The sequence below is a fragment of the Frankliniella occidentalis genome, unplaced genomic scaffold (assembly GCF_000697945.3).
Source record: "Frankliniella occidentalis isolate FOCC.00 unplaced genomic scaffold, Focc_3.1 Scaffold143, whole genome shotgun sequence".
NCBI lineage: Eukaryota > Metazoa > Arthropoda > Insecta > Thysanoptera > Thripidae > Frankliniella > Frankliniella occidentalis.
In genome coordinates this window covers 585814-594041 of record NW_026267270.1, presented here as the reverse complement: position 1 = coordinate 594041, position 8228 = coordinate 585814, and the positions used below count along the sequence as shown (strand labels likewise).

The 8228-nt window shown below is 54.6% G+C and overlaps 1 protein-coding gene across 1 annotated transcript; it reads left to right on the top strand.

The window, feature by feature from the left end:
• Positions 1-360: 360 nt before the first annotated feature.
• On the top strand, positions 361-7966 carry LOC113209203 (uncharacterized). The gene is made up of 5 exons (XM_026426613.2): positions 361-564; positions 2874-3164; positions 3438-3530; positions 6265-6313; positions 7540-7966. Exons 1-5 carry the CDS (start codon positions 370-372, stop codon positions 7758-7760), a joined length of 849 nt encoding a protein of 282 aa, XP_026282398.2. The 5' UTR covers positions 361-369; the 3' UTR covers positions 7761-7966.
• The last annotated feature ends 262 nt before the right edge of the window (positions 7967-8228 follow it).

The window sequence follows — 8228 nt, the reverse complement described above, 5'->3', positions numbered from 1 at the left end:
CCGGCCGCGCCGCGCCGCGCCGCGCAGTGCCGCTCTGCGCGAGCGATGACATCGCGTGAGAACTCGCGCCCAAGCCCAAGGTGAGGCCGAATGAAATTAGCTAAAGTAAACTCCATTAGACTGGCAAATGGTGATAGGGCTGCGTCCTGGCTGGCACGTTACACACAAACACACACAGACACACACACACACGTACGCGACGGAAAGCGATGAGAGGGAGGGAGGGGGGGAGAACGCGAGAACGCGCTTTCCGACTCCATTACCAGTTTCTCATACCGCCGTCCGAGCCCCCGCTCCAGTATGCGTATTTAATGTGGGCAGTAATGCATTCAATCGGCTTCGCACGTGGTCCTCGCGGCGCGCGTGAGTATGAGAATGTCAGCGCCCCCCCTCCCCCTCGCCGGCACGGCTCTAACCATCCCATTAAGAGGGGGGCCGCCGCCGCCGCTCCTGTCGGCCTGCATAGAGAGGTACCGCCCAGCAGAGTACAGTGGCGGAGAGGAGAGGCTGGAGCAGTCCAAGTCCAGCCGCCCAGCAGTCCAGTCGGCGTCCAACTCAGCAGCGGTGAGTAGTATACTGAGCGCCAAACTTCCCTCAGAGCAAGTGATGCCGATAGTACTGAACCGAAAGTTCCGTACGTGGCGTGGCACGACCTCCGCGGCGGTCCCCCTTTATTATTTACGGACCAGCCAGCAGATTTCCCCCTCTTTATTAGAGGTGGTGGTTGCCCTTCCTTCCCCAAAATAAATTTTCAAATTAATTTTAAAAATTGTTCAAATCCGATAACGCGGGCCAGTCTCAAAGTAATTAACAACGGTGCTCTCGCGGGGGCGGCGGCGGTGGTTAGCTACACGCCGCACGCGCCGCCTGCTCGTCGCGCACTAAATTCGGAATTCCTCCCAACATGAAAGATATGGCTGTTGGAGGGTCCTCCCTCCCTCTGCGGGGGGCGCGCGCTTGCCTTCCGCTTAACTCAACAGCGCCCCCCGGACTAGTAGAATCTATTTGTTGGTTCTGGTTGGTTGGGCGTGCTCATGAGCCTCGTGATGATCACGCTCTTTACCGCGTTGGCGGTGGCGTGGCGCCGGGCCGGGGGCGAGCCGGGCGTGCTCCGGTCGGGATGAGAGGATTCTTGTGTACTCTGCAGGGGCCGCGATGAGCCCCGCTACCCTTAACCCAGCCCCGCCACGCCACGCCACGTCACGCCACGCCCACCGCTTTAATCTCCATTATATTTACAAATCCTCCCCGGCGTCTGCGCGGCCGGCCGGCCGGGGGGCCGCGTGACGGGACGGGACGTGGACGGACGCCGCGGAGACAAGAGAGCGCGGCGGCGGTGTTTCCATGCGGAGCGCAGCCGGCCGGGTGTTTCCGCGCCGGAGCCTTCGCGGCATGCAAATGTACGCGTGGCGGAGCGACCTTGCAGTGTGTGCCCCACCTCAGCCCGCCCCGCCCCGCCCGGCGCCCCGCCGCTACGAGGCGCTGACCGATAGTGCGGCCGCAGGCACTACAGAGATGACTAAAAGCCACAACGTGAGCCGTTAGCCCCCCTCCCCCCTTTTTCTCTCTTTCTCTCTCCCTCTCTGCGGTGCAGTGTGGCCCAGTGATACAGTATTCACTTACATCCTCTCCCCCTTCGGTACGGCAAGGAATATAAAAAGAGGAAGGGAAGTATCGTCCACGGCATGTATACACGGGCAGCAGCGTGAAGCTATAGGCGCGATTCTCCCCCTCCTCTTCCTATTGTAGCCGGTACGAGCCGCCACGTGAGCGTGGGCGAGCGTGAGCAGGAGCGTAAGCAGGAGCGTAAGCAAGAGCGTAGGGGCGTAAAGAACGTGAGCAGGAGCGTAAGCAAGCGCGTAGGAGTGTTAAGCAAGAGCGTGAGAGAGAGTGTGAGCAAGAGCGTGAGCAATAGCGTGAGAAAAAGCGTGAGCAGGAGCGTGACCAGGAGCGTGACAAGGAGCATAAACAAGTTCGTGAACAGGAGGAAAAGACGAAGCGTGAGAGGCATGAGAGTACGTGGGTGCGTGAGTAGGAGCCAGAGTAGGAATGGAGAGTATGAAGGAGCGTGAGCTGGAGCGTGAGTGTCACGTCAGGTCTGATCGCACGTCGCGTAAATGAGTATGTTAGCGGGCGGAGACAGTGTCGTCGGGCGCCTGCAGTCGATGACTCGCGCGGCGACGGCGCGGAGGTGAACGAGTTGGCAGCGGGACAGGATGTCGGTCAGGAACAAGAAGTCACATTGTCAGATGACGCTCGCGTAAACCATTTAGAAACATTTGATTGGGAAACCGACGCACAATAAATAGACATAATGCCTGCCGAACAAAGACGGTCGATATTTCATCACGTACAGGAAAACATTTTCTGATTGAAGTCTTTCGGCATGTAGTCTCTTTTACAGTACGATCTTTATCGTATTATGTCTTGCTATTACTTTGTCGCATCTAAAACATCTTCAGACGCGTGTTGCGCTCTCGCAACATTCTGCCTCTCCGCCAAAGCGGGGCACGCTTTAGGTCATTAACGGATCGCGTCGTCTGAATTTTTTTCGTCGTCGAGGGCGATTATGACGGTTTGAGGCGGGGCGTGCCTCGTGGTGGGGCGTGGCGGTTCTTAGGAACGGCTCGGCAATTTCCAGTAGCTACAAGGAGCGGGCCGTGGCGACGGGCCGTGGCGACGAGCCGCACTTCCCCTCGACATTGTTGTTATCCTCAGTGCGCAGCTTCCCGGCCAATATTTTTACCGAGATTAAACGACCCTCGATAATGTCACCATCTTAAAAGCTATTTTTCCCGTTTCTTCTTGTTTTTCTTGTCCTTTTTTTGAAACGACATTGCCGACGTGTACTGATGCACCCTGTGTCCACGCAGATGTCGCCCAACCTGGCGCTGCCCTACTCGGGGTACTACGCGGGGTTCTCGGGCGCCGTGCCGCACTCGTTCGGCGCGCCCACCGTGCTGTCGCTGTGGACGGGTCTGCAGTGCCTGGCGCTGGTGCCCGGGGGCGGTGGCGTGCCCGGCTCCGTGTGCCACCTGGGCTCCGGGCTCACCCTCACCTCGTCCGACGGTAACGCCATCGCCGACTCCTTCACCTGCAACAAGCTTCTCAACAAGACGGACCTAGAGGGCGAGCCCACCGTGCGATTCAGCCTGCCGGACTTGGTGAGCCCACAGTCAGCAACACCCTTGGTACCGTTGCAGCACTCCTGCGGGCTCCTGACGGGGTGCTGCCCGGTACTGATGGTACTGGGTCCGGCAGAGGACCAGGATACTTGGCGACTGCTGCTGCATAATGTATGCGTGGCGTCGTGACCTCCGAAATGGCAAGATGGACTGGTTCCGAAGCACCAGCGACCAATGTTTTCATTCTTTTTATTTTTGTTTGTTTTGTAAAACCTCGCGTATCAGTAACAAAAGCTGTTTTTTTGTCGCCAGGACCGCGGCTACGCCCTTGTGATCGTCGACCCGGACAAGCCCGGCCTGCGCTACGGCGAGTTCCAGCTGCTGCAGATCAAGTCCAACATCCCGGTAAGGCGACCGCGCGACGGCGGACGGCGGACGACACGCGTCGCATACCTATCTTGGTTTTATTCGAGTAGCTGTAAACACACAGAATCTGCATACATTGCTCGCCGATTGGCGGCCTTTTAAAACGTGAAGGGCACGCAAACTTTGGAGCAGTGAGCGTGCACGAGCACGCGCACGCGGTGGATGGCGGCGGGCCAGCGCTGTTCAAAGTCCGACCGCGTTACGCATTCCGTTTGGCGACCGGACTGGCAGGGCTCAGCCCGGGCAGGGCCGGCGAGCGCGGAGCGCGCGGCGCGCAGAGCGCCCCTAGTTACGTATGTAGGCCAGCACGTGAAAACACACCACCACATTCGATCGGATTAATTTTGTCAGAGAGAGGATCACACGACTTACTGAAGTATTCGTTTATTGTTTGTTTTTCTTTCTTTTTTTTTTTGCATGTTGATCGTGGATGTCCATCGTTTATGTTTAGCTACCAAATATTTTTTCAGCGGGCAACGTTCTTCTGTTTTCCCCCTTTCTTATTTACCTTCTTTTCACTGCCGCGCGTTGACACTGGTGTTGAGACAAGGTCTCGGTCTAGTTCAGGCCGTCTGGCCGTGGGAGCCCCCGCGCGCGGCGCGGCTCGCCGGCTCGCCCCTTGATATCGCGAAGCAAAAAGGAATCATCTCTGACCAATGCTCGCGCCCGGCACCGGCGACTATAAACAAGGATGTTTGCTGCTCAACCTGCTCCCTGCTTATTAACGTCTTTTTATACACGCAGCAATCCGATAATGGTCAGCGCGGTGCACGTGCGTCAGCCAACGGGAGCAAAGCGTCTGTCACGGCACGCCGCCGCGCCACGCCACGCCACGCCACGCCACGCCACGCCACGGAACCACCTCCCGAATAATCGCTACGTCGTAACACCGCTATGCAATTGCCATAAAATGGGAGGATCTTCCGGCTGGAGTGCCGCCCGCGCGCCCGCCACGCCCCGCCAGACGTCAAGGCCGCCCCCTCCGCCCCCTCCGCCCCCGCTCACCGGCGCGCACCTAAGCCCCTCGCCCGCTGCTCGCGCTGCTACCCGCCGACAACGCCCCATCCCGACTTCAATTTTACAGGCAGCAGCTGAAAATCATTCTGCTGGAACAGCGAGAGCTCGAGCGAGAGCGCGGCCGGGGCACCTTATAGCCCCGGAGGTCCCACGGAGGTCGGGCCCTCCTGGTCCTGACCGAAGACGCGGCCAGCAAAAAGATCCTCCTCCTATAATAATTTGCGATTTGCAAAAGGAAGAAGGCTTTGTCGCAGTAAAACGAATTGATGCTAGCCCGGGCACGTCGCAACACTGCTCCATGTTGTTGCCAGCGGCTCGTGGAAGAAAATTATGCTCCTCGTAAAAACCAACAAGTATAGAACGCCGCGGGAGAGCGGAGAAACTACTTAGAGCCGCCGAATTTCGCGCATCCTCTTCCTCGACCATCGCTCCATTGTCCTGCGGGGGGGCGTGCGTGTCCACCACTGACGGCACGCGTCCGTCACGCGAGTGCCCCTCCCCCCCCCCCCTCCCTTTTCCAAACACACACACACGAGCGGTGAGCGCCCGGAAGAGGACCTTTTCATAGACTCGCCTTTCTTGCCAGCACGCGCCCGGGTACGCGCACTCAAACCTATTATGTTAATGTGTTTGAAACGTTTCCCGTCCGTTCCCGTCTCTTCTTCTATTCTTTTGCAGCAACGTCCCCGGCAAGCCTGGCCAAGAAAGAATGCACACACGGCCAGACATGGAACCCCAAAAAACCATTTTGTGCAAAGGAATAACCTCGTTCTTGAACATGGTCGTGGGTGAATCGTAAGAGTAATGTGGAGTTAGGATGGAACCTGGAACCTGGAAATTTCCACGGTTTTCTGGAAATTTCCACAATTTTCTGGAAATTTCCACAATTTTCTGGAAATTTCCACGATTTTCTGGAAATTTTCACGAATTATACTATGGAAACCTTTTGTAGCCACTACTCTGTACTGTGTACTTTTGTGCCCAGTGATTATCTATTCCAATAATTGAATATGACTGTGCACAAGTAGGCGTCGTGCCTGACAAGGTACCACACCGAGTACCATGTCGTCGGCATTTTCAATGTGCGACCCGCAGGGCGTTATTCCAGTGGCGAAACAACTATTGTATTTTCTTCCTATCAAAGGGGCGAGAGCACATCTCATGTTGCATTGCTCGGATTGAACTAAAACAAACGTATGGGCTATTCTGACCGTCGGCCGTCGGACCATAGAACGAGGGAGGATCCAGGACCCTAAAGCAAAATTTCTCTGAAAATCTTTAGATTGATATTAGTGAATGTGGGTAAACATCGCACCTCGCATCGCACAGAAGAAAAACTTGCACTCACCGATGTGGGACGTAAAACTGTTCTTCACATACTTCGAGTTCAGATATGTCGCAGCGTCACTAAAACGCCATGACAGCATTGCATATTATGCAAACTGTATCCGCTTGTTCTTTTTTCTTCTGTTTTTAGCTAAGTGGGAATAATCTCCAACATTGTCATAAGTAATATGTAATATGTTACAAAATTTTCAAAACACCCCCCTGATGCTTACCAACAGTCCCACCATATCGCTTCGAACGAAACGGCAATACCTTTGCCATATAATATCAGCTAGTTTATTGCTTTTCAAGCTTAACTTCAGTTATAACTAGTCGCCAGGGCTGACGTGGGTGTGTTTGTCTGTCGCAGGAAAAGGAGCTTTATACGGGGAAGGTGGAGTCGGCCGAGATTGTCACAGGTAAGCTTTCAGGGTATTGAAATTGAAATAATTTTTATTTAAGACTACCAACAAAAGGGCTAAAAACCCCACTACAGTAAGCAGTCTGCTATGGGGGGGCCTGGGGGGTGACGACCAAACCAACGATGAGGAATGCATGAGAAAATCTGTCATGGCAAGATAAAACATAATCTTGAACTGGTGACCTAGGCCCAGATCTGCGCGCAAGCGGAATAGGGTACCCAGACCCAGAGGTCTGCTGCAGCGCAAAGAGAAGAAAACGAGAGCAAATAAAAACAAAAAAAAACAAAAATCAGAAATTAATAGTATACTACCCGTATGGCTTATAGAGATAAGTATGTATATTTTTTTTCCCGTTATTTTGGCGTGGAAAGCGTCGTATAACGGACAAATTACCATACCAAAAACGACAAATCTACGACGCCTTTGTCTGTCGTTTTTTTCAGTTGTTTTGTCGTACTTTCGGCGTTTGTTCGTCCTACGTTTACCGTATGTATGTCGTTATCAAACGACAAACTTATGACAGAATAACCCTATAGCAAGCTTCACGGGTATATCTTCTTTACATATGAGAAACTGGCCTAGTGTTTTGGATTTTCGCCTGATCCCCGTATTTGAAAGTGGTAAAATGCTCGTTTTTGTTCTTCTCCTTCGGCTAATCAAACCTGGGTACCGTACTTAGAGGTGGGAGAGGGGGGGGGGTTCAGGTCGTCAACAGACGTGTAACTTTGGCATGCATTATAAATTTCCTCCAACTGTAGCGCGCGCCCACACACAGCAGAACACAAATCACACGGCTCGTCCAAATAAGACCCCCCGGTCATTGCCCCAGTCAGACAGTCTGACGGGTATAAAGGGAGAGAGGGAGAGGTAGGGGGGGGGGGCAGCAAGTTAAGCGGCCTGAATGTACTTTACAGGCATCCTACGAAGTGCGCCACGACGTCGCACACAACCAGCTCCCTGCCAAGGCGCCTCGCTCGCGAGTCAAGTTCGAGGACAAAGCGTTTCAAGTTGTGCGTCTCCAGGGGAAGGGTCCGGGGGCTCGGGGGAGCCCCGGGGCCCCGGGTCTGGAGCCGCCCCTCCTTGCCGCACGCACGCCGTCGCGCGCTGCATGCGAGGCCGCCTAATCGACGAGGCGCGCGACAATAATTACTCCCGGGAGGAGAGACCTCCGGAGACCGCTCGGCTCAGACACCACCTTACGCCTCTCTCTGTCTCTGTCGCAGCCTGGATGCCGCCCGCCGTGCCCGCCGCCCCGGAGGGCTCCGTGGGGCCCAACGTACACCGCGTCCAGCTGCTGCTGTTCGAGCAGACCGCCGCCAAGGTGAACCTGACGGCACCCGCCGACCAGAACATCTTCCACCTCAACAACTGGCTGCACATGAAGGAGAACGCGGGCCAGCTGTGCGGGCCGGTGGCCGGCCTGCAGGTGCTCGTGCAGCCGTGAGCGGACCGGATGGAGCCGGCACCGCCGCGACGCGACGACGGAGGCACAAAACGGACAAGAGACATCATTACTTACTTTCGCAATGACTAGATAAAAGAAATTCCACAAGTCGACCACTACTATGTCAGAATCAGGCTTTAAAATTAGACTTCATGGTACAGAAAAAGAATTTTAAAAGACAATAAAGTTACCACCGACATTTAAAAGTTACTGATTTGTATATACAAAAACTCGAATTGCAGAAACAATAAATAATAATTGTCAAAGGCCACGTAACACATGACGTTCAGAAATCGTGGAGGGTATCGTACCATATTAATAAACACAAATCCCTCTCCAATTCAAATTACTTGAGTGAAATTATTATTCCGATTTCGGGCGTGTTGGCTCACCGCGTTAGGTTAGGCCGCGCTCCACCCTAATTGCGCGATCTGCTTCTGCATGAATCAGAAACGTCAACGCCACGCG